At 41.8% G+C, this 24,324-nt stretch overlaps 1 protein-coding gene across 1 annotated transcript in view; it reads left to right on the forward strand.

Moving 5' to 3' along the window:
* Window positions 1-24,324, forward strand: part of LOC132400744 (CUB and sushi domain-containing protein 1-like) — a 2,029,389-nt gene that overhangs the window by 1,831,875 nt on the left and 173,190 nt on the right. The window contains exons 47-48 of the mRNA XM_059982042.1: window positions 5,489-5,677; window positions 9,307-9,453. Coding sequence (XP_059838025.1) covers window positions 5,489-5,677; window positions 9,307-9,453 — 336 coding nt within the window. The remainder of the gene's footprint in view (window positions 1-5,488; window positions 5,678-9,306; window positions 9,454-24,324) is intronic.

The following is a 24,324-nucleotide window of genomic DNA, read 5'->3' on the forward strand; positions in this document are numbered from 1 at the left end:
TGGCCTTGAACTTCATTCTTCCCTAATCCATTAGCTCCTTGAATTCAGATAGTACACTTTCCACTGCCTCCATGCTAAGACCCAAAAGGGTGAGATCGTCCATGAAAGCTCGTATTGGTGGTAACTCCCCTCCGCCATCAAGTGCAACACCTGGTCCCACTGATTCTGCAGCCGTCATAATGACCTCCACGGCTAACACAGAAAGGATGGGTGAAATCACACATCCCATTGGGATTCCAACATCCAACCTCTGCCATTTAGTTGTAAACTGCTGAGTGGAGAACCTCATCCAGAAATCGTTGTAGTACTGCACAACAAATTTCCTCACCTTAGCAGGAATCCACCGGAATTCCATTACAAACTCAATCAGGGCATGGGGAACAGAACGATACACATTTGCAAGATCAAGCCAAACTACAGCCAGATTCCTTCTCAACCTTTTCAACTCCTGGATGGAAGCCTGGTATTCCTTCCTTCTGCACAGATGTATTTACCAATCCATTCTCTATCACAAATGAAGATACTCTTTCTGCTAGAATGCCAAACATAATCTTCCCCTCTACTTTCGGGAGTAAAATTGGTCTGAACTGACTCAATGTAGTAAAATTCTCTTCCTTCGGCCTCACTCCACGACAAAGGAGCAACATCTTGTCTCCGCACCACCTTCAACAATCTCCACAAGTATTTCCTCAGCTCTTCACACTTCTTGAGCACCTTATATGGCACTTCGTTAGGTCCTGGTATGGAACCTGACCTTGCCTTTCTGATGAACCATTTGACTTCTGCCAGTTTGGGTCTGACAGATCGAACTTCATTCCTGGCTCGGTAGGCTTCATAAACCCTGAATTGTCAAGCAAAGGAGCCTCCCGCTGTTCGTTAGAGTCTGTGCTTGCCAGGTGATCCTCAAGTTCTTGTTGAGAGATGTTAAGCTGCCTGCTCTTACTTTGTTCAGACAATCTCTTTGTGAACTGGTGAGGGTTCTCAAAGAACTACTTTCTTGCCTTCTTTCTCTTTTTACATTGTGACTCTGCATGACAGAGTGATGCTAACTTTAATCAAAAATGCTCTCGGAGATCAGCAAGCCCTGGCTTGTCACCCTCACTTGCTACCTTCCACCTCTGCCTCAATGATGTAAGCTCTCTCCTCTACCTACTAATCTCCTTCTGGTGCCTGCTTGGTGTCTATGTAGGCTTTGCTTTCTTCAACTCAACCAAACCAAACCAGTACTTTTCAACATCGTAAATCATATTGCCCATCACTTCCAACTTTCTCTTTGATGTTCCCATGAGAGTGTTCTCCAACATCAAACTGATATCCTCATCAAACACATGCCAAGCCTTCTCATCTGCCATTGCTGGCCACTTGACCTTCCTCTTCTCCTCTACCTCCTCCCCACTGCCATCATGCGAAGGATCTACCCAAGTACCATGGTCTGAAACCTGGGTTATCACTTGTCTGATCTGAAGTATGATGACTCTCTCCAGAGCAAATCACTGTGGCTTGTGAATCAGTGGTTGAAAAGACCATATCATGTGCTTGGTGAAGTAATTGCATCTTCATCCACTGGAAAGAAATAGCAGTGGATGAAATACTGCAAGTCCGGTTCATTGGTTCAGTGGTGTGACTGACATCAGGGGAATTCCATGGCCTCCGATGTTCCATGGAAGTCTTTAACCTGTGGTGATGACTACCTCAACTACCCAGGCTTGGAGGCACCAGAGATGATGTGGGAGAGAACAGAGGAGTGGCCAGAGCACTTGAACCTGAGCTGGGTTGGGAGCTGGCCCTTTCCTTGAGTGTTGCTGCCCAGTGTTTGATCCATGGAAGACAAGTTGGAGTGACATTGTCTGCGGCTGACCCAGCACATGATGAGAACATACTGTGTGTTTGTTCTTGCAGAAACGTGGCTCCAGGACAACATCCGATGCCCCATCAACCTTCAGGCAGTGCCACTCAGGGACTAGTGCTGATATTATTTTTAGTGGCTCTATATGTGCTTTTGTAACCACACTATATGTACTGTGTGCTCTGTCTGATTTAAGCACCTTATCCTTGGAGGAACACTTTTGTTTTGTTCTATACATGTATGCAGTTGAATAACAATTAAACTTGAAGTTGAACTTCAATAAGATTTCTTATTATTGGAAATTTCATTACAAAGAGACACAAATTTAAAATCTGAGCAAGTCCACAGTGGAGTGGAACAAAGATAAAATTATAACTGCTCTACATTGAAAGCAAAAACCTCACTGTTCCAGCTGAGGCCAGGAATCCTGAAAATAATAAACCCATAGATAGCATCAGGTGTTAGGTTAGGTTAGGGATTTGTCTTATTTGCACAATTTGTCTTTTGCACATTGGTTGTTCGCCAGTCACTGTTTATTATTTAATAATTCTATTGTATTGCTTTATTTCTTCTTTAAATGCTTGCAAGGGAATGTTTCTCAAGGAAATATATAGTAACGTACACTCAATGACCACTTTATCAGGTACACCTACATACATCTGTTCATTAAAGCAAATATCTAACCAGCCAATCAGTCCATAAGACCATAAGATGTAGAAGCAGTATTAGGCCATTCAGCACATTGATGCTGCTTCATTATTTCATCATGGCTGATCCTGGATCCCACTCAACCCCATACACCTCCCCTCTTGCCATATCCTTTGATGCCCTGACCGATCAGGAAACTATCAACTTTCGCCTTAAATATGCCCACGGACTTGGCCTTGACCGCAGTCTGTGGCACAGCATTCCACAGATTTACTATTTTCTGGCTAAAAATATTCCTCCTTACCTCTTTTATAAAGAGTCGCCCTTCAATTCTGAGGCTGTGTCCTCTAGTTCTGGATATTCCCACAATAGGAAATATCCTTTCCTCATCCACCTGATCTAAGCCCTTTCAAAATTCAGCAGGTTTCAATGAGATTGCCTCGCATTCTTCTAAGTTCCAGTGAGTACATGTCCAAAGCTGCCAAACAGTCCTCACATGTTAACCCTTTCATTCCCAGAATCATCCACCTGTACGTCCTCTGAGCTCTCTCCAATGACAATACATTCTTTCTGAGATATTGAGCCCAATGCTGTTGCCAATACTCCAAGAGTGGCCTGACTAGGGTCTTATAAAGGCTAAGCATTATCTCCTTGCTTTTATATTCCATTCCTCTTGAAATAAATGCCAACATTGCACAATCCTTCTTTACCACAGACTCGACCTGTAAATTAACCTTCTGGAAGTCTTGCACGAGGACTCCTAAGTCCCTCTGCACCTCTGCTATTTGAACTTTCTCCCCATTTGGATAATAGTCTGCACTATTGTTCCTTTTACCAAAATGCAGCATACATTTCCCAACACTGTATTCCATTGCCACTTTTTTGCCCATTCTTCCAATGTGACTAAGTCCGGCTGCAATTGCATTGCTTCCTCAGCATGACCTACACCTCCACCTATCTTTGTCCATCCACAAACTTTGCCACAAAGCCATCAATTCCATTATTCAAATCATTGATGAACAATGTCGAGTGCAGCAGTCCCAATATTAACCCCTGAGGAAAGCCACTAGCCACCAGCAAAATCAGAAAAGGCCTCTTTTATTTTCACTCACTGCCTCCTGACTGTTAGCCACTCCTCCATCCATGCCAGTATGTTTCCTGTAATACCACAGGATTTTATCTTGTTCAACAGGCTCAGGTGTGGCACCTCATCAAATACCTAGTGAAAATCCAAGTAACTGACATCCACTGCCTTTCCTTTGTCTACCCTGCTTGTTACTTCCTTGAGGAACTCTAATAGATTTGTCAGGCAACATTTCCCTTCAATTTATCAGCTACATATTTATCTGCCACCTCATTCTATTCCTATCTTCAGTGTTGGGTGGAACAAACAGCAATCTGGAGATTACTACCCTCGGGGTCCTGCTTCTCAGCTTCCTTCCTAACTCCCTGTATACATTTTTCAGGACCACCTCCTTTTTTCTACCTATGTCATTGGTACCAGTCTGTACCACAAGTTCTGGCTGCTCACCTTCCCTTTTCAGGATATTGTGGACGCATTCATCATGGACCCTGGCACTTGAGAGACAAACCACTATCTGTGTTTCCTTTTTATGTCTACAGAATTGCCTATCTGTCCCCCTGACTATAGTGTATCCTATTACCACTGCCATCCTTTTCAGTTCCCTACCACTCTGAGCCACAGGGCCAGACTTAGTGCCAGAGGTGTGGCCACTGTTGCTTCCCCCAACTAGGTTGCTCCATTCCACCCCACCCCCCCACTGGCCACACCGCCAACAGCCTTCAAAATGGAGTACTTATTGTTCAGGAGGACAGCCACAGGGGTGCTCTCCACTATCTGACATTCTCCATTCCCTCTCCTGATAGTCAACCATTTATCTGTCTGATGAATTATCTGGGGTACAGGAGCTACTTCTCTGTAGCTCCTGTATATCATGGTTTCTCTTTCCCTAAACAGCTGAATATCATCAAGCTGCAGCTCCAGTTCCCTGATCCAGTGTCTAAGCAGATGCATCTTGATGCACCTGGTGCAGGTGTGGCTATCAGAAGGCTGGAAGTCTCCTGGAAATCTCATATCTGATGTTGAGAACAATACACTGGTTCTTTAAGCATACCCTTATTCTCTCAAGAGTTAAATTAGAAAAAAACATAGGGAATGAACTTTCCTGCTCACCTTACCTCTGCCTGTTCTTGCCAAAGCCTTACTACTCTGCCTCAGACTACTCTGATGACTGCTCCACTAGGCAGTGCCTCTCTTTTATAGTGATTGGGTTTTTAAAGCTCTTTACCAGACCTATGCAGGAATGCTTCTGTTGCATCTACACAGTACTCCAAATAAGCACTCCCATCAAAAATCTGTGGCAGCAACTCATGCAAACATTGCAAACATGCTCAAGAGGTTCAGTTCAAACATCAGAATGTGGAAGAACTGTAATTTAAATGACTCACACTGTGGAATGGTAGTTGGTGCCAAATGGGGTGATTTGAGTATCTCAGAAACTGCTGATCCGTCGGGATTGTCACACAGATCAGATTCTAGAGTTTTCAGAGAATGGTGCGAAAAACAAAAATACATTCAGTGAGTGGAAATTCTCTGAGCAAAAGTGTTTGTTAATGAGAAGGTTCAGAAGAGAATGGCCAAACTGTCAAACTGACAGGAAGGCAACAGTAACACAAATAACTGCACATTGCAACAGTGGTGTGCAGAAGAGCATCTCTGAACACACAACACATTGACTGTTGAAGTGAATGGGTTACAGCAGCAGAAAACCATGAACATACCGCTTGACCATTTTGTTAGGTCAAGGGGTACATGATGAAGTGGTCATTGAGTTTACTTTGTAAATGGATCTTGCATTGACTGACTTTGACCTTGAGGTAGAAGCTACAGATATAGCCTCATAAAAAATGCTTCTCCTTTGTCTTCAGTGCTTTGTTATTAAACAGATCTCTATCTCTCTGTTACAATTTCAGCGCAATGCCCTATGAATGAAATTCGGCGAAGCTCATCAGGAGTAATATTAAGTCCAGGATATCCAGCAAATTATCCCAACTTCCAAACTTGCTCCTGGACAATTAGAGTGGAACCTCGGTACACTATTTCTCTATATGTGGAGATGTTTCAAAGCGAGAAACAGTTCGATGAGCTGAGTATATTTGATGGTATGACAAACCTTTAAGTATTTCTTTTTAGTGGACAATCTAGTGAAAAGAGGCATTAAATTTAACTAGCATTCAGCCAAACTTTGAACAGTGGAAGTATTGACTTATGGATTTGAGGATATGACTCTTGTGTCAATGTCATCCAATTATATTCTGAGCTGCTTATGTCATTCTTTATAATTTTTGAAGGCTGAGAAGTAGGAAGAGCAGATTAAATAATTTGATTTATTTGCCACATGTACATTGAAACACACAGTGAAATGAGTCTTTTGTGTCAACGAACAAAGCTAACCAAGGATATCCTGGGGGCAAGCCTACAACTGTTGGCAGACTTCTGGTGGCAACATAGCATGCCCACTATTTATTAATCCTAAACTGTACGTCTTTGGAATGTGGACAGAACCTGAAACACCCGAGAAAACCCACATAGTAATGGAGAGAATATACAAATTCCTTACAGACAGTGGCAGGAATTAAACCTGACCCTGTAAAGCTTATACTAATACTACACTATTGTGTTACCCTTATTGACTAGAAACAGGAATTACGTCATTTGCATGATCATACAGGACAGAGCTCCACTGTGGAGGTGATTTGCACAAAATGTAGGCCCTCAGGTGGATTTGGTTAAAGAAATTGACTCAGGTGGAGGAGTGGCCTTCATCTCTCCCATCCCATGCTCAGCTACCCTCCCAGATGCACTCCCATTTCCAGCTCACCATCCCAGTCTTCATAAAATTCCAGAGGAACTCAGCAGATCAGGCAGCATCTATGGTGGAGAATAAACTGTCGCCGTTTCAGGCTGAGCACCTTCTTCAGGGTTGGAAAGCAAGGAGGAGGATGTTACAAATCGAAGATAGGGATAGGAGCAGGAGAACCAGCTTGTGGGTGATAGCTGAGTCCATTTCATGGGGAATGTGGTTGAGTGGGGGAGGGGGGATAAAATAGAAAGCTGGAAGGTGATCGTTGGAAAAGGTAAAGAGCTGGAGAAGGTGGAATCTGCTAGGAGCAGAGAAATTACTATGGGAGAAAGGGAAGGAGGAAGGGCACCGGGCGAAGTGATAGGCAAGTGAGGAAAAAATGTCAGAGGGGGCCAGAATGAGGGAAGGGGGGGGGAGTAAAAATTACTGGAAATTGCAGAAAACCTTCAAAATATTTTACTTGTCCTCAGACCCAGCTGAGGCCAACATTGACAGGCAACACCATGTGATTTTTTTCCTTGTAGTTTGTCTGACATCTGCTGAAGCATCTCAGCCCAAAACATTGACTGCTTATTTCCTCGCTATAGATGCCACCTAACTTGCAAAGTTCCTCTGGCATTTTATATATTCTCGCTGGCATCTGGTGCTCACTAAACCAAGGCAGAAAAAAAGCCCTGGTATCACCCCTGCAGCACAGCAATATAATACTTCACATTATCGCTTTTCAGTGGCAGTGATCAGCGATTGGGGTTCGAGTTCCACCATTTCCTGTATGAAGTTTGTATGCACTCCCTGTGACCGTGCAGTTTTCCTTGTAGTGCTCCAATTTTCTCCCATATACTGTTGAGTGTCAGGCAAGCATTTTTGCTGTTGGAAGTGTGGTAATAATCATGGGTTGTCCTGGTATGCCACAAACAACAATGCATTGCATTTTTTGATGTACAGGTAACAAATAAAACTAATCTATCTTAACCTCAGTGTAATATAAGATTTCATCCAATGCCAGATCAGTGTAAGGAGTCATTAACTTGATGCTTGAGGATTTATTGAGATTCACACCATAAGGCATAGGATCACAATTAGGGTATTCAGCCGATCGAGTCTGCTCTGCTGTTCCATCATGCCTGACTTATTTTCCCTCTCAATCCTATTCTCCTGTCTTCTACCTATAACCACTGATGTCCTTTCCAATTGAGAACCTGTCATTCTCTAATTTAAATATACCCAATCAATTGGCCTCCACAGCCATTTGTGGTAATGAATTCCACAGATGCTGCATCCTCTGTCTAAAGAAATTCTTCCTCATTTCTGTTCTAAACCGGTGCCCTTTTTTCCTGTCTTAAACTCCTCCTGTATAGGAAACATCCTCTGCAAGTCCAATCTATCCAGACCTTTCCATCTTAAGTAGGTTTTAGTGAGATCCCTGTCTCACTCTTCTAAACTCCTTTCTTCTCAACAACCCTACTACAAAGTGCAGACAGTTTTAGTGACAGAACGGAGGGAAGGAAATGGTGCTGAGTTCACCCCTCTGAACTAATATTCAAAAAACACAGAGACTGGATTTTCTTCTGTTTGATTCTGTGGAATTTCTCTTCTTTTGTCAAAATGTAACAAACCCAAGTGATTTTAAGTTTGTGTTGGACAATATTTCTTCATTATCAAAGTATGTATATGTCACCATATACAACTCAAGATTCTTTATTTTTGCAAGCATTCACAGTGGAACAAGGAAATACAATAGAATCACTGAAAAACTGCATGCAAAGACTGACAAAAAGCCAGTGTGCAAAAGATGACAAGCTGTCAAATACAAAATCATAAATGATAATAATAATTAACAAATAATACTGAGTATATGAGTTGTAGAGTCCCTGAAAAAGAGTCCTTAGATTGTTGAGGTGACTGAAGTTATCCACACTAGTTCAGGACTCAAATGGTTGAAGGGTAATAACAGTTCCTGAATCTGGTGGTGTGGGACCAAAGGCTCCTGTACTTCCTTCTCAGTGGCAGCAGTGAGAACAGAGCATGGCCTAGATTGCAAGTGTTATGATGAATGAAATGGGCAGTCAATGGCCCAGATCAATACCCTTCATCTGGGCCTGGTTTTAATCCAGATTGCCAACTGTTCACTTCCTTCCACAGATGCTGCCTGACCCACTGTGCTCCTCCAGTGCTTTGTGTGTTGCTCTGGATTCCAGCATCTGCAGACTCCAGGGTCAATATGAGGAGTGTTTCATTGCTGTGCGCTGGTACTCGCTGGAGTTTAGAAAACGAGGAGGGATCTCATTGAAACCTATCAAATATTGTAAGACTTGAGATAGAGTGAGTGTGGGGAGGAAGTTTCCTATAGTGAGTGAGTTTATGACCAGTGGGCACAACCTCAGAATAGAGGTGTGTTCACTTAGAATAGAAATTAGGAGAACTTCTTTGTCTGGAGGATGGTGGATCTGTGCAATTTGTCAGCACAGATGACTTTGGAGCCCAAGTCATTGGGTATATTTAAAGCAGACATTGATAGGTTCTTGATCAGACAGGGTGTCAAAGGATATGGGGGAGAAGACAGGATTATTAATCAGCCATGATGAAATGGAGGAGACTGGATGGACAGAATTCAGGTCTTATGGTGTCATTTTTTCCGAAGATTTTCAACCAAATTATTACCTAGATCACACCCTGTGGAACTTGTGATAAAGATTCTGCTAGTGTAATATTTACATATTTTAGACTCCCCTTTTAATAGAAGTTAAAATAAATGTACTGCAAGTGATATGCTGTACAGATGTTAAAAGGGCAAAGATTTTATTAATAAAAAAATTGTGTTGAATAGGGTTTTGAATCTGTAATTGGTGTTATTTTCTGACTCATTATAGCTTCTGTGCTACAAAACATCAGCAAACAACTCATTTATTGTTGTATCGTCTCCAACAGGACCCACTGGTCAAAGTCGACTGTTGATTGTTCTTAGTGGGAATCACACGGGGCAGATGAATTTAACCAGCACAGGAAGACAAGTGCATTTGCGCTGGTCAACTGATCACGCAACGAGCAAAAGAGGGTTCAAGATCCGATATTCAGGTACTGACCTGTAGCTTTATTTTAGTCTCTTAATAGTAATCACCTTAAAATTTGCCCCTGGCATTAGCATTTTCCATGCTGGGTAAAAAGTCTCTGGCTGATCACTCAATATATTGTTCTTACCATATTGTGCACCTCTATCAAGTCACCTCTCATCCTCTTTCATCCCAAAGAGAAAATGAATCTTTCTTCAGAAGACATGCTATCTAATCTAGGCAGCACCCTGGTAAATCTCTACACCCTCACTAAAGCTTCCACATCCTTCCTATAATGAGGGAATCAGAACTGAAAGCATTATTCCAAGTATGGTATCACCAGGGTTTTATAGAGCCACAATATTACAATGCAGCTCTTGAGCTCAATATCTTGACTAACGAAGGCCAACTAAAAGGAACCTCTTGTTCCTCAGTTTTGTTTTGCACCAACATTATATAATTGTCCTACTTGTATCGAAAATCCTTTTATATTGAGTCAGAGTCACCATAAGGGAAATGATATCAGAGACAACAGCTGCAGTTATGCTGAGCAAAGGGTGCAGACTGTTATTGATCACTTTCTACACAAAGTGCTGACACTGCTTACATTTAATCAGACTAGTATTGCAATGGTTTCAGAACACCTTGCCTCATGGAAATTTCATCTCAGTTCCTCAGAGGTTATTAGAGATTTTCTTTTCAAGGGCCTTTATTTTTCTGAGAAGGCTATACATCTTAATTAAATCCATTCCACAGCCTTACCTATGACTCCCCTCTATTTGTAAAGATCACAGGGGAAATGTATGAAGGGTTTATTGAGAGATTCAGATACAAAAAAAAGGCTTGAATGACCTTTGTGCAAATGTGGTGTGATACCTGAGCTGAATTAATTAAAGCAGCTTGCAAATACCACCAGGCAGTAGGACTGCTTGCTTCCCTTCCAAGATGAGCAGACATGCTAGTTCATCGTGGGGGAGGGGGAGGAACAATCTCATTGAAACCTACTGAAAAGTGAAAAGCCCAGATAGAGTGGACGTGCAGAGGATGTTTCCTACATCGTGGGTAAGTTGAAGACTCAGAGGGTACAGCCTCAGAATAGAAAGATGCCCATTTAGAACAGAAGGGAGGAGGAATTTCTTCAATCAGAAGGTCATGAATCTGTGGAATTTATTGCCACAGATGGCTGTGGAGGCCAAGTCATTGTGTATATTTGAAATGGATGTCAATAGGTTCTTGATCAGTAAGGGTAACAAAGGTTGCAGGAGAATAGGGTTGAGAGGGATAATAGCTCAACCATGATGGAATGGCAGAGCAGACTTGATGGGCAGAGTAGCCTAATTCCACTCCAATGTCTTAGGGTTTTATGGTCTTCTCATAGCCACCAACCGGCTGAATGACCTACTTCCTTCACCTATTCAGTTCTTGAAGCAACCAGCACAATCTTAATCACACAGAAGCTACTGAAGGAACTCAACAGGTCAGACAGCATCTATAGAGAGGAATAAAGAGTTGATGTTTTCGGCTAAGATCCCTCAAGCAGCCAACAAAACATGCCCAGTACTTACTAACCCTATGTTGCACCTTTTTTGGGATGTAGGAAGAAACCAGAACACATAAAGGAAAGCCACGCAGTCATAGTGAAAACATACAAACTCCCTCAAATGTTTTTCCTCTAACATAAACAAATATCCTCTGACATTGGCCATTGCCACGCTGAGAAAAACGTGCTGGCTCTCCACTCTCACTCAGTCTATGCCTCCTATATATATATATATATATATATATATATATATATATATATATATATTTATCAAGTTGCTTCTCATCTACATTTGCTCCAAAGAGAAGAGCCCTAGTTTTCTCAACCGTCCATCACTAGTCACATTTTCTAAGGCAGGTATATTCCATATGAATCTCTTCTGCAACCTTTCTAAAGCTTGCATATCCTTCCTACAATGAGGCAACCAGGTCTGAACACAATATTCTAACTGCACTAGCCAGCACTTTATGGAATTACATCATTACCTCACAGCTCTTGAACTCAATGCCCCAACGAATAAAAACCAACACACCATACTCCTTCCTAACCATTGTATCAACTATGCAGCAAATTTGAAAGATACTCTTAGTGGCCACTTTATTACGTGCCTTGGTCCACCTACCCATTTATGCAAATATCTAATCAGCCAATAATATGGAAGTAGCTCAATGCATAAAAGCATGCAGACATGGTGAAGAGGTTCAGTTTTTATTCAAAATAAGCATCAGAATGACATCCAAATCGTTGACATATAACATGAAACAAAGTGGTCCCAATACCATCCCAGCAGAACAATACTAGTCACTAGCAGCCAAACAGAATATATTCCCTTTATTCCCACACTTTGCCTTCTGACTATCAGCTAATCTATCCATGCTTGCCCTTTCATATATACTGTGTGCTCTTACTTTGTCCCATCCTCAGCCCTATTATTTCAGTTCCCACCCTCCTGCAAACTCATTTAAACCCTCCCCAACAGTTCTAGCAAACCTGCCTACCAGAATATTGGTCCCCCTCGGGTTCAGGTGTAACCCATCTACTTGTAAAGTCACACATTCCCCAAAGGAGATCCCAACGATCGAGAAACCTTAAACCCTGTCTGCTGTACCACTTCCTCTGTCATGCATTCATCTGTACTATCATCCTATCCCTGCCATGACTAGCACATGATACTGGGAGTAATCTAGAGATTACTAGCTTGGAGGTTCTAATCTTCAGACTCTTTCCTGACTCTCTATGCTTACTGTGCAGGACCTCTTCCCCTTCTCTACCCACGTCATTGGTGCCAATGCACACCACAACCTCAGGCTGCTGCCTCTCCCTCTCGAGAATCTTCGATCTGCTCCGCGACATCCTGGATCCTAGCACCTGGGAGGCAATAGATCATCCTGGCTTCTCTTTTGTGTCTTCAGAATCTGCTCTCTATTCCCTTATCAATCCGACTATCTCTCTGCCTGACTTTCACACCTGATCCTCTGAGTCACCTGTGCCCTGATAGGTCACTCCCACGGAGTATCCAAAGCATATTCTTGTTGCTGAGGGGAATGACCACAGGGTAGCCCTGCACTGACTGCTTACTTCTCCTTGTACTCACCCATCTACTATCTTAATCCAGCACTGGGTTTAATCACCTCAGTAAAAATCTTCTCTATGAGGTTTACACCCTCCCAGATGGTCCTGACTACATCTAACTCCATTTCCAGTTTCTGGACCTTGCCAGTCAGCAGCTGAAGTTGGGTGTGCTTCTTACAGATTTAGCCTTTAGGGAGATCATTCAGTACCCTGAAATCCCACATCTCACCATCTCACAGAAAGAGCATTCTACTGCCTTAACTATTATTCTGCCAACCCTTGTTGCCAAGTTTGCAGATGATACAAAGTTTGGTGGAGGGGCAGACAATGATGAGGAAACTGGTAGGCTGCAGAAGGACTGAGACATTAGGAGAATGGGCAAGAAAGTGGCAAATGAAATACGGTGTTGGAAAATGCATGGTCATGCACTTTGGTAGAAGAAATAAATGTGCAGACTATTTTCTAAATGGAGAGTAAATCCAAACTTATGAGATGCAAAAGGACCTATGAGTCCTTGTGCAGAACATTCTAAAGGTTAACTTGCAAGCAGAATCGGTGGTGAGGAAAGCTAATACAATTTTCGCATTCATTTCAAGAAGTCTAGAATACCAGAGCAGGGATGTGATGCTGAGGCTTTATAAGGGACTGGTGAGGCCTCACCTTGAATATTGTGAACAGTTCTGGGCTCCTCATCTGAGAAAAGATGTGCTGACATTGGACAGGGTCCAGAGGAAGTTCACAAGAATGATTCCATGAATTAAAGGGTTACTGTACAAGGAACGTTTGATAGCTTTGGGTCTGTACTCGCTGGAATTTAGAAGGATAAAGGGGGATCTGAATGAAACCTATCAAATGTTGGATTGCCTAGACAGAGTAGATGTGGAAAAGGTGATCCCCATGGTAGAGGAGTTTAGGACAAGAAAGCATGGCCTCTGGATAGAGGGTGTCAATTCAAAACAGTGATGTGGAGAAATTTCTTTAGCCAGAGGGTAGTGAATTTGTGGAATTTATTACCGCAAGCAGCTGTGGAGGCCAGATCATTGGGTGTATTTAAGGCAAAGCTTGATAGTTTCTTGATTGTATATGTCATCAAAGGTAGTGGGGAGAATGCTGGGGAGTGGGGTTGAGGGAAAAGAAAGGATCAGCCAGGATTGAATGGTGGAGCAGACTCAATAGGCCATATGGTCTTACTCTACTCCTATGTCTTATGGTCTCTAACTTTTAAAGCTTAAGATTTAGCCTATGCCTGTTCTCATGTAATAATGTTGAGCCAAACCTTGACCACTCCAATATTTGCCCATTCAAATACTGGCCCAATCCAACGATGATGGCTTAGCTTGCAACTTGCTTCTTTTTATTGGCTTCTGCTGAGGGCCTAAAAGATTGTGATGACTGCATCATGCTGAAATGTTCCGAAATGCCCTACTCTCTTTTTAAACGTTGTACTTCCTCACCAGCAAACAACCGTTCACGATGATTGCAGCCAGCTGAAAGGTTCCAAAAGTTCCCAAACTCTTTTTAAACCTCCTTCAGCCTCAACAACAAATGACCTCTCATTGAAAGGATGACATGGCCTGAATGGTGGAATCTTTAATGTCAGACATTTTATCTGTGTGGCAGAGTTTCTTATCAATGTCTTCTACTCTCTGCAGCTTCTTCTATTCCTGTGCATTCAAATTGCTGTATCATACAATGATGCAACCTGTCAGGATATTTTCAATAGTCCATCTATAGAAGTTTGTCACAGTGTTCAGTGACAAGCCAAACCTCTTTTACCTCCTAGACCAGCACTCCTTCCTTGTGATTGCATCTATGTGCTGAGCTCAAGACTGGTCATCTGATATGTTAACACCCGGGAATTTAATGTGGTCATGCTTGGAGTCACCTTCTTCAAAAGTTTTAGGCTTGATGTGAAATAATGCAAGTTAACTTCAGAAATTGCTCTTGATAAATGAGAACTGATGGGGAAAATTAGACAATTGGATCAACTTGAAGTTTTGCATGAGTTTTTCAGAGTAATCTTGGCCAAATGGGATTAGAATTGGTATAGAATCATTTAACGTGTATTTTCATGCTCAATTGAATTTCTAGGGCAACGTTTTAGTCCTGTCACAATGGCTAACTACATTTACTTGGTAATGTTGGTAACTACATTTACTTGGTGATGCAGATCTTTTCAAGGTTTATAACTTTCTATAATAATTTTGCAACAATTTACAGCTTTTCACTCAATCTCAGTTTGTATCCCCTTGCACTAAAATTTGAGTTGACAGTGTCAGAATTGTTCACCTGTTCATAATGGCTTCTGTTGTTGACTGTCACTTTGGCTCACAACTTTTTTAATGACTTGTATTTAGTTTCTGTGGTAAAATGATACGTACAAGCTGAAAAGTTAGTTTGCAGGGACAAAAAAAAAACTGCTCAAGTGAACACTGTCACCATTCAGGAAGGGATCAGTCTGTGTCATTTCTGGTTGCCATTGTGCCTGACCGAGCAGTTAACACCTCATTTTGTGTTTTCTTGTTAAAAAAAAACATTATTTTATTTTAATGTAAGGTATATGTATCTTTTAAATGGAAGTACCCAGTTCTACGTGCCTGTGATACTGCTGCAAGCAAATTTTTCATTACATCTGCGCATACAATGAACTTAACATTGACTTTTTTGGTAGGATTTTCAATTACCTTAAACTTTATCCTGGTGTAAAGTTCCAACAACTGATATCAGCAGTGAACCTGTGTGTTGTACTTTTAAAACTTGTCTACAACAAAATGATAGTCTGTATTACTCAGAGAACATTTAGGGTTTTCTCCATCCACCGCAACAGGTAAAATTTTTTGGTGAGGACCTATTTCAATTCAATTTCTCATTCCCAATCTGGCATATTGGTCCAAGGATACTGCCATGAACAAGAGAAACTGCAGATGCTGGAAATTCAAGCAAGACACACAAAATGCTGGAGAACTCAGCAGGCTAGGGAGCATCTATGGAAAAGAGTCCAGTCAACATTTCCAACAGACCCTTTAGCAGGACTGCTATGAACCCGAGGGAGACCAGTATCCTTGCAGGCAGGTTTTCTAAGAATTGTTGAGAGTGGCTCAAACTATTATGGCAGGGGTATGGGAACCAGTATGACAGAGCTGAAGATGAGCCAGCAGGTTCACAAGTAGAGGATGGGTGTAATATGAATGGAAGGAAGGACAATGATTGGGTACAAATGCAGACAGAGCAAAGAGTTAAATTGCACCACAGAGGTAAAATTAAGAAGGGTGAAGAATGCATCACTAAAAATGCTGTATTTAAATGCATGTAGCACTCAGAATAAGGCAGACAAACTCGTGGCACAAGTGGAAGTTGGTCGGTATGACATTGAGTCCTGGCTGAAAGAAGGCTGTAGTTGGGAGCTTAACATCAAAGAATATACTTTGCATCAAAGGACAGGCAGGAAGGCATAGGCAGTGGTGTGGCTCTGTTGGTAAGAGATGGAATTACATCTTCAGAAAGAGGTGACAAAGAGTCAGAGAATGTTAAATCTTTGTGGATAGAGTTATGGAAATCATATATAGGCCTCCGAATAGTTGCGAAGATCTGGGGTTGAGATTGCAAAGGGAGCTGGAAAGGGCATGTAATAAGGGTCGTAACACAATTGTAATAGGGAACTTCAATATTGAAGGGGATTGGAAAAATCAGGTTGGTGTCGAATTGCAAGAGATGGTATTTGTTGAATGTCTATGAGATGGCTTTTTAAAAGCAGCTTGTGCATGAGATTATTTGAGAGAAGGCTATCTTAGACTGGGTGTTGTGTAATAACCCAGATCTTATTAGGAAGGTTAACATAAAGGAAACTTTAAGGATTCATACTGCAATCTAAGAGGGAGTAGCATAAGTCACATGCACAGTATCAATATTTCAATGGACTAAACACATTTACACAGACATGAGAGAGGAGCTTGCCCAAACTAGCCAATAATATAAAAGCAGAATACTAAAAGTTTTTTTCAATTATATTAAGAGTAAAAAGGAAGTGAGAGTTGATATTGGAGCACTGGAAGATGATGCTAGTGAGGTAATAATGGGGGACAAAAATTGGCAGATGAACTTAATGGGTACTTTGCATTTGTCTTCAGTGTGGAAGACACTAGTGGTGTGCCAGAGGTCCATGATTGCCATTGCTACTACAAAGGAAAAAGTATTAGACAAACAGAAAAGGTCTTAATGTCAATAAGTCACCGAGATCAGATGGACTACATCCCAGAATCCTGAGGGAGGATGCTGAAGAAATAATAGATGCATTGGGCATGGTTTTACAAGAATCATTTGATTCTGATATGGTCCTGAAGGACTGAAAAATTGCAAATATTACTGCACTCTTTCAGAAGGGAGGAAGACAAAAGAAAGGAAATTGTAGGCCAATTAGCCTAACCTTGGTGCTTGGGAAAGTGTTAGAGTCCATTGTTAAGGGTGAGATTTCGGGGTACTTGGAGACCAATGATAAAATAAATCCAAGTCAGCATAATTTCTGTTGAGGGAACTCTTGCCTGACAAATCTATTAGAGTTCCTCAAGGAAGTAACAAGCAGGGTAGACAAAGGAAAGGCAGTGGATGTCAGTTACTTGGATTTTCACTAGGTATTTGATGAGGTGCCACACCTGAGCCTGTTTAACAAGATAAAATCCTGTGGTATTACAGGAAACATACTGGCATGGATGGAGGAGTGGCTAACAGTCAGGAGGCAGTGAGTGGAAATAAAAGAGGCCTTTTCTGATTGACTGCTGGTGCTAGTGGCTTTCCTCAGGGGTTAATATTGGGACTGCTGCACTCGACATTGTTCGTTAATGATTTGAATAATGGAATTGATGGCTTTGTGGCAAAGTTTGTGGATGGTACAAAGATAGGTTGAGCGGTAGGTACTGAGGAAGCAAGCAATTGCAGCCGGACTTAGTCACATTGGAAGAATGGGCAAAAAGTGGCAATGGAATACAGTGTTGGGAAATGTATGCTGCATTTTGGTAAAAGGAACAATAGTGCAGACTATTATCCAAATGGGGAGAAAGTTCAAATAGCAGAGGTGAAGAGGGACTTAGGAGTCCTCGTGTAAGACTCCAAGAAGGTTAATTTACAGATTGAGTCTGTGGTAAAGAAGGTAAATGGAATGTTGGCATTTATTTCAAAGGGAATAACATATAAAAGCAACGAGATAATGCTGAGCCTTTATAAGACACTACTCATGCTGCACAGAGTATTGCCAGTAATTTTGGGTCCCATATCCTAGAAAGGATGTGTTGTCATTGGAGAGAGTCCAAAGGAGGTTCACAAGGGTGATTCTGGTAGTGAAGGGGTTAATATATGAGGAGCATTTGACAGCTTTGAGCCTGTACTCAATGGAATTTAGAAGAAGGCGGGGAGATCTCTTTGAATGGACTAGATAGGGTGGATATGGAGAGGATTGTTCTTATGATAGATGCTGTTCCTTCAGGAGGAATTCCTGTGCTATGTGGCAGTGATGGTAAGAACAGGGTAATTTGGCAGATGAATGCGTGGCTGAAGAATTGGTGCAGAGGACAGGGTTTCAGATTCTTGGATCATTGGGATCTCCTCTGGGGAATTTATGACCTATACAAAAAGGACGGGACCAATATGTTCGGGTGGATAGAGCTCATCAGCCTGGGAAGACAGTCCACCTAAGAGAGGGAAAAATCTGATTTCAAACCTCCGCTGCCTTGCGGCCACACCCACTCATGGGAAAGACTTCAGGAGTAAACCCTGACAAATCTGAAGCTGGAATTCCTGAGGCAGACAGACGTGCCTTCAACCAAGCTCTGGCAACTCCTGCTGCATCACTGGTGCCAAGCTGTATCGGCCCTTGCCCTTCCCTTGGACAACAGCGGTGGTGTGGAGAGGGGAAACTTGCTGCATGAGCAACTGCTGGTCTTCCATACAACCTTGCCCAGGCCTGCGCCCTGAAGGGGCTGAAGCAAGACTTTCCAGGCGCAGATCCATGGTCTCATGAGTCTAACGGATACCATCAATATACACCCGAATCCACAGGGGCCGATATCTTTGTCAGCAAATTTGCTCAAGTTCTTGGGGAGTGTTTAAACTAATTTTGAAAGGGAATGGGGACCAGACTGATATAGTGAGACTGTGAGGAAAGACAGGCAGATGATAGGGCAAAATTGCAGTCTGTGGGATGAGATACAGAGTAATAGGAGGCCAAAACTGAAAAGGGTGATGAATACAGGACTGAAGGTATTGCACTTGAATACATGCAGTATACAGAATAAGGTCAATTATCTTGAAGCACAGTTAGAGATTGGCAGATATGATGATGTGGGAATTGCTGAGTCATGGTTGAAGAAGATCATAGTTTAGGAGCGTAACATCCAAGGATACATATTGTATCAATAGGGCAGGCAGGTAGGCGGGGGGTTCTACTGGTGAAAAATGAAGCTAAATGCTTAGAAAGAGGTGATATTGCTTAGGAAGAAAACCCTTGTGGGTAGAGTTAAAAAACTGTAAGGGCAATATCCCTGATAGGTTACATACAGACCTCCGCACAGTAGTCTAGATGTGGGCTATAAAATGCATTGGGATATAGAAAGAAAAGGCATGTAAAAAGGGCAAAGCTACCATAATCATAGGGGATTTCAATATGCAAGTGGATTAGGAAAAACAGGATGGTGTGGGATCCAGGGTAGAGAATTTATAGAATGCCTACGAGGTGGCTTTCTAAAGCAACTTGTGTTTGATCCGACTAGAGGAACTGCAATTCTGGTCTGGGTGTGAGTCATGACCCAGATTTGATTAGGGAGCCAGAGACCATATACATCTTAGAATTCACCCTGCAGTTTGAGAAGGAAAAGCTAAACTCAGATGTATCAGTAAAGAGAAATACAGAGGCATGAGAGAGGAGCTGGCTAAAGTTGATTGGAAGGGGACACGAGCAATGATGGCTGGAGATTCTTGGAGCAATTTGGAAGGTGCAGGACAGATACATCACAAAGATGGAGAAGTATTCTAAGGAGAGGATGAGCCAACCGTGAGTGATAAGGGAAGTCAAAGACAGCATAAAAGCAAAAGACAGGGCATATAAGACAGTACCCCACTTGGAGTACTGTGCTCAGTTCTGGTTGCCTCAGTACAGGACAGATGTGGAAACCATAGAAAAGGTGCAGAGGAGATTTACAAGGATGTTGCCAGAATTGGGGAACATGCCTTATGAGAATAGGTTGAGTGAACTTGGCCTTTTCTCCTTGGAGCAACGGAGGATGAAAGGTGACCTTAATACAGGTGTATAAGATGTTGAGAAGCGTTGATTGTGTGGATAGTCAGAGGCTTTTTCCCAGGGCTGAAATGGTTGCCACAAGAGGACACAGGTTTAATGTGCTGGGGAGTAGGTACACAGGAGATGTCAGGGGTAAGATTTTTACTCAGAGTGTGGCGAGTGTGTGGAATGGGCTGCTGGCAAAGGTGGTAGAGGCAGATACGATAGGGTCTTTTAAGAGATTTTTGGATAGGTATAGAGGGCTATAGGTAAGCCTAGTAATTTCTTGGATAGGGACATGTTTGGCATAACCTTGTGGGCTGAAGAGCCTGTATTGTGCTGTAGGTTTTCTATGTTTTTTCTATAATAGAGCAAAAACTAGTCAGAGTGGGAGGATTGGGAAGCTTTTAAAACACACCAGAAGTAAACTAAAAATTCATAAAGAGAGGAAAGATGGAACATGGAGTGAGTTAGCTAATAATATTAAAAAGGATGTAAACAGTTTTTCAGATATATAAAGAGTAAAAGAGAGAAAGGAATGGATATTACTGGAATTGATACTGAAGGGGTAATAATGGGGGGACGACAAAGAAATGGCAGACAAACGTAATAAGTACTTTACATCCGTGTGAGAGTGCCAGGCGGCAGAAGTGAGTGTTGTTGTTATTTAGGAAAAGGTGCTCGGGAAGCTGAAAAGGCTGAAGGTAGGTAAGTCACCTGGACCAGATGGACTACATCACAGGATTCTGAATGAGATACCTGAAGAAATTGCAGAGGCATTAGTAATAATCTTTCAAGAATCACTAGATTCTGGAATGGTTCCAGAGGAATAGAAATTTGCAATATCACTCCATTCTTTAAGAAGTGATGGAAGCAGAAAAAAGGGAATTATAGGCCAGTTACCTGACTTCAGTGTTTGGAAAGATGTTGGAGTCTATTATTAAGGATGAGTTTTTGGGATACTAGGAATCACATGAACCATTAGACCAAAGTCAGTATGATTTCTTTAAGCGGGAAAACTGCCTGACAAATCTGTTGGAATTCTTTGGGGAAATGACAGGCAAGATTTTCAAATGTGAGTCAATGGATATTGTTTATTTGGATTTCAGAAGGCCTTTGACAAGTTGCCAGACATGAGGCAGCTTAACAAGATAAGAGCTCCTGCTATTACAGCAAGGTACTATTATGGATTGAAAATGGGCTGACTGGCAGGAGGCAAAGAATAAGAATTATGAGGCATTTTTCTAGATTGACTGTTGGTGACTAGTAGAAAGCCTCAGTGGTCAATGTTTGGAACATTTCTTTTCACATTATATGTCAATGATTTGAATGAAGAAATTAAAGGATTTGAGGCCAAGTTTATGGACAATACAAAGATAGGTGGAGGGATGTGGAAGCAGGGTGCCTTCAGAGGGACTTAGATAAATGGGAAGAATGGACAAAGAAGTGGAAGATAGAATTTAGTGTAGAGAAGTGCATGGTCATTCACCTTGATAGAAGAGATAAAGGCATAGTCTATCTTCTAAATTGAATTGAATTTCGGTTTATTGTCATTTAAAAACCACAACTGCAAAGCAGTTAAAAAACAAAACAAAGTTCCCCAGAATGATACCACAAAAGCACAGGACAAAAACAGACTACACCAGAAAATCCACATAATGTTTGGTAATCCCCAAATTCAGAGTCCGGAGAGGCTGTTGTGTATTAATATCGCACTACCATCTTAGCACATTCCCCGGAAAGGAACTCCAAGTCCACCAGACAAAACAAGACTACTCAGACACACCAAGTCAGGAGACCAACTCTACCACCCAACAAGCCAAAAATTAAAGCTACAAGATCTACATAAAACCACATGGTTACAACAGTGCAAACAATACCATAATTGAAAAAAAAACAGACCATGGGCACAGTAAAAATAGTTCAAAGATGTTAAAAGACTATAAGTTCGAAAGCAACTACCACACCATTTCCACAGACCTCAGGGACCTGACAGACTCGTCATCCCACGCAGGCGGCAGAAGGGAATACCCCTGCTATGCACACAATGAGAGCGTCACTGGACCCAGCCTCACTAATCAGCACACATTGAAAGCGCCCTGACTATAGCGGATTCTGAGTCCATCAAGCCTCTGACCATCCCCTCCAGCACAGCCTCTCTGAGCACCATCCTCTGCCGAGCGCACTATGACACCCCCACCACCGGTCACTGGCAATGTGGAGATAATTCAATATTCAGAGTGCAAAAGAACTTAGGAGCCCTCATGCAGGTTTCTTTAAAGGTTAACCTACAGGTTGGGTCAGTGGTAGGATGGCAAATACAATATTAGCATTCACTTCTGGAGGTCTAGAAGGCAAAAGAATGGATGTAATGCTAAGGCTTTATAAGGCATTGGTCAGACTGTACTTGGAGTATTGTAAACATTTTTAGTCCCCTTATCTAAGAAATGCTGTGCTGGTGTTGGAAAGGGTCCAGAGAATGATTTCAGGAATATAAGGGTTAACATAAGAGGAGTGTTTGATGTCTCGTGGGGGTGTTGGAGGTGGGGGGGAGACTGTACTTGCTGGAGTTTGAAGAATAAGATCCATCGAATTTTGAAAAGCCCAGATAGAGTGGATGTAAAGAGGAGTTAGAATGGAGTCAAGATATGCAGAAATGAGTTCGATGGGGCAGGAGCAGGCAAAGACACTGGGCCTACCTGGACAGCCAGGTTTGTGGATTTTAGTAGGAGGTAGAAATGAGCAGTGCAGGGTTGATGTTTTTGTTGCCATTTGCAAAATTTGTTTTTTTGCGTTTGAGGGGTTGATGATCTTGTTGCTATTCATGTGATTTGTTTTTTTTGTGCATGGGGGAGTTGCTGTTCTTGTTGCCGTTTGCATGATTTGTTTATTTTTGCACATGGGGGAGGGGGTTTGATGATTTTCTTTGAATGGGTTCTATGTTTTTCTTTGTTTCGTTGTTATTTAGAGAAGACAAATCGTAGGGCTATATACTACATACATACTTCTATAATAAATGTCCTTTGAACTTTGAATGAAGAAGTTTAAATAGCTGAGAAACTACTGATATTCTGGGATTTCCATACACAACAGTCTCTAGACATTATAACTGTGGTGTGCAGAAGAACATCTCTGAATGGACATATCAATCCTTGAAGTGGATGAACCAGAAGACCACAAACATACACTCAGAGGCCACTTTATTAGAGACAGGAGATACCTAATAATGTGGTCACAGGGTGTACATACCTTAATAAAAAGTTCAATTTTGAAATTTCATCAAATTGAAATAATGATGTTTGTGTAGATGATTCCTGTTTATATTTCATATCCATAACACCTACTGTTCGTGCTTTTGACCCTGACAGATTGAGCATTCAGTGATCTGTGGTTAATTGCCTCGGTATGGTTTCTGGTGATAAAGTGGTTTGTCCATTGTGCTGGAACTCAGGGAACTACCATCATGATCAACCTTCCAGTGAGCCCATGCACATATCAATGGAAGGATATATTCATGTTATGGACCATTGTACATGCTTGAGAACCGTTTTTGTTTAGATATTAATGACCACCCACCAATGAGTTATTTACAAAGTTAATGTGGCACTTTGCCTCCCCTTTGAGTTTTAACATACATTATGTCCAACTGAAAATAAGCCTCTGAAAGACCATCTTGCATTAAAATGGGACCCAGAGAATGACAAAAAGAGACAAAAATAGCAGAAGGCCAGGGAACAGCTGCTGCAGTGTAATTAAAACATCATTGCAGAAGCATTAAATAATAATGACAATAATGCATAAATAAGCCAAAATCTGTCTCACTTTCTGAAGAATCATCTAAGAGGTCAAACTTGAAGGTAGAATGCAAAGTTTTGCATAGTAGTTGTTCGTCATTCTCTGTGTGTAGTTTTTCATTGATTTTATTGTATTTCTCTGCTCTACCCTGAAGCAGGTGAGGTGGGGGGAGAAAGTCGGACAGAGTTTGTGTACACAGAGGGTGGTGGGTGCGTGGAGCATTCTGCCAGTGTTGGTAGTACAGGCAGATACACTAAGGACACTTAAAAGGCTCTTAGATCAGTGTGTGGATGATAGAAAAGTGAAGGGCCACGTGGGAAGGAAGGGTTAGATTGATCTTAAAGATTCAGTACAACAGCATGAGCCAATGGGCCTATAATATGTTGTACTGTTTTATGTTCTAATTGGAAGTATTGGCATTCAAACGCTGCCACAGCTGTTCTACATCCAATAATGTCTTTAACTTCACTGGATCCTCACATCAGCCTAGATTAGTGCGCCATCCTCTCACAATTTCTAAAAAATTACCACAGACTGTCAGGACTACAGACAAGTGCCAGGGCTGCAGTCTACCATCCCTGCAGGGCTTGTATATGTCAAATCAGGCAGAAAAAAATCATTGCGGGTACACTATTCGCCCAGTAAACTCTCTTTTCCAAATACTTCCTACAGGAAAGTGCTGTAGGGTTATGAAACAAAAACCACACCATCTTAAAAGGTTCTTA

This window comes from Hypanus sabinus, chromosome 10 (assembly GCF_030144855.1).
Source record: "Hypanus sabinus isolate sHypSab1 chromosome 10, sHypSab1.hap1, whole genome shotgun sequence".
NCBI classification, from domain to species: domain Eukaryota; kingdom Metazoa; phylum Chordata; class Chondrichthyes; order Myliobatiformes; family Dasyatidae; genus Hypanus; species Hypanus sabinus.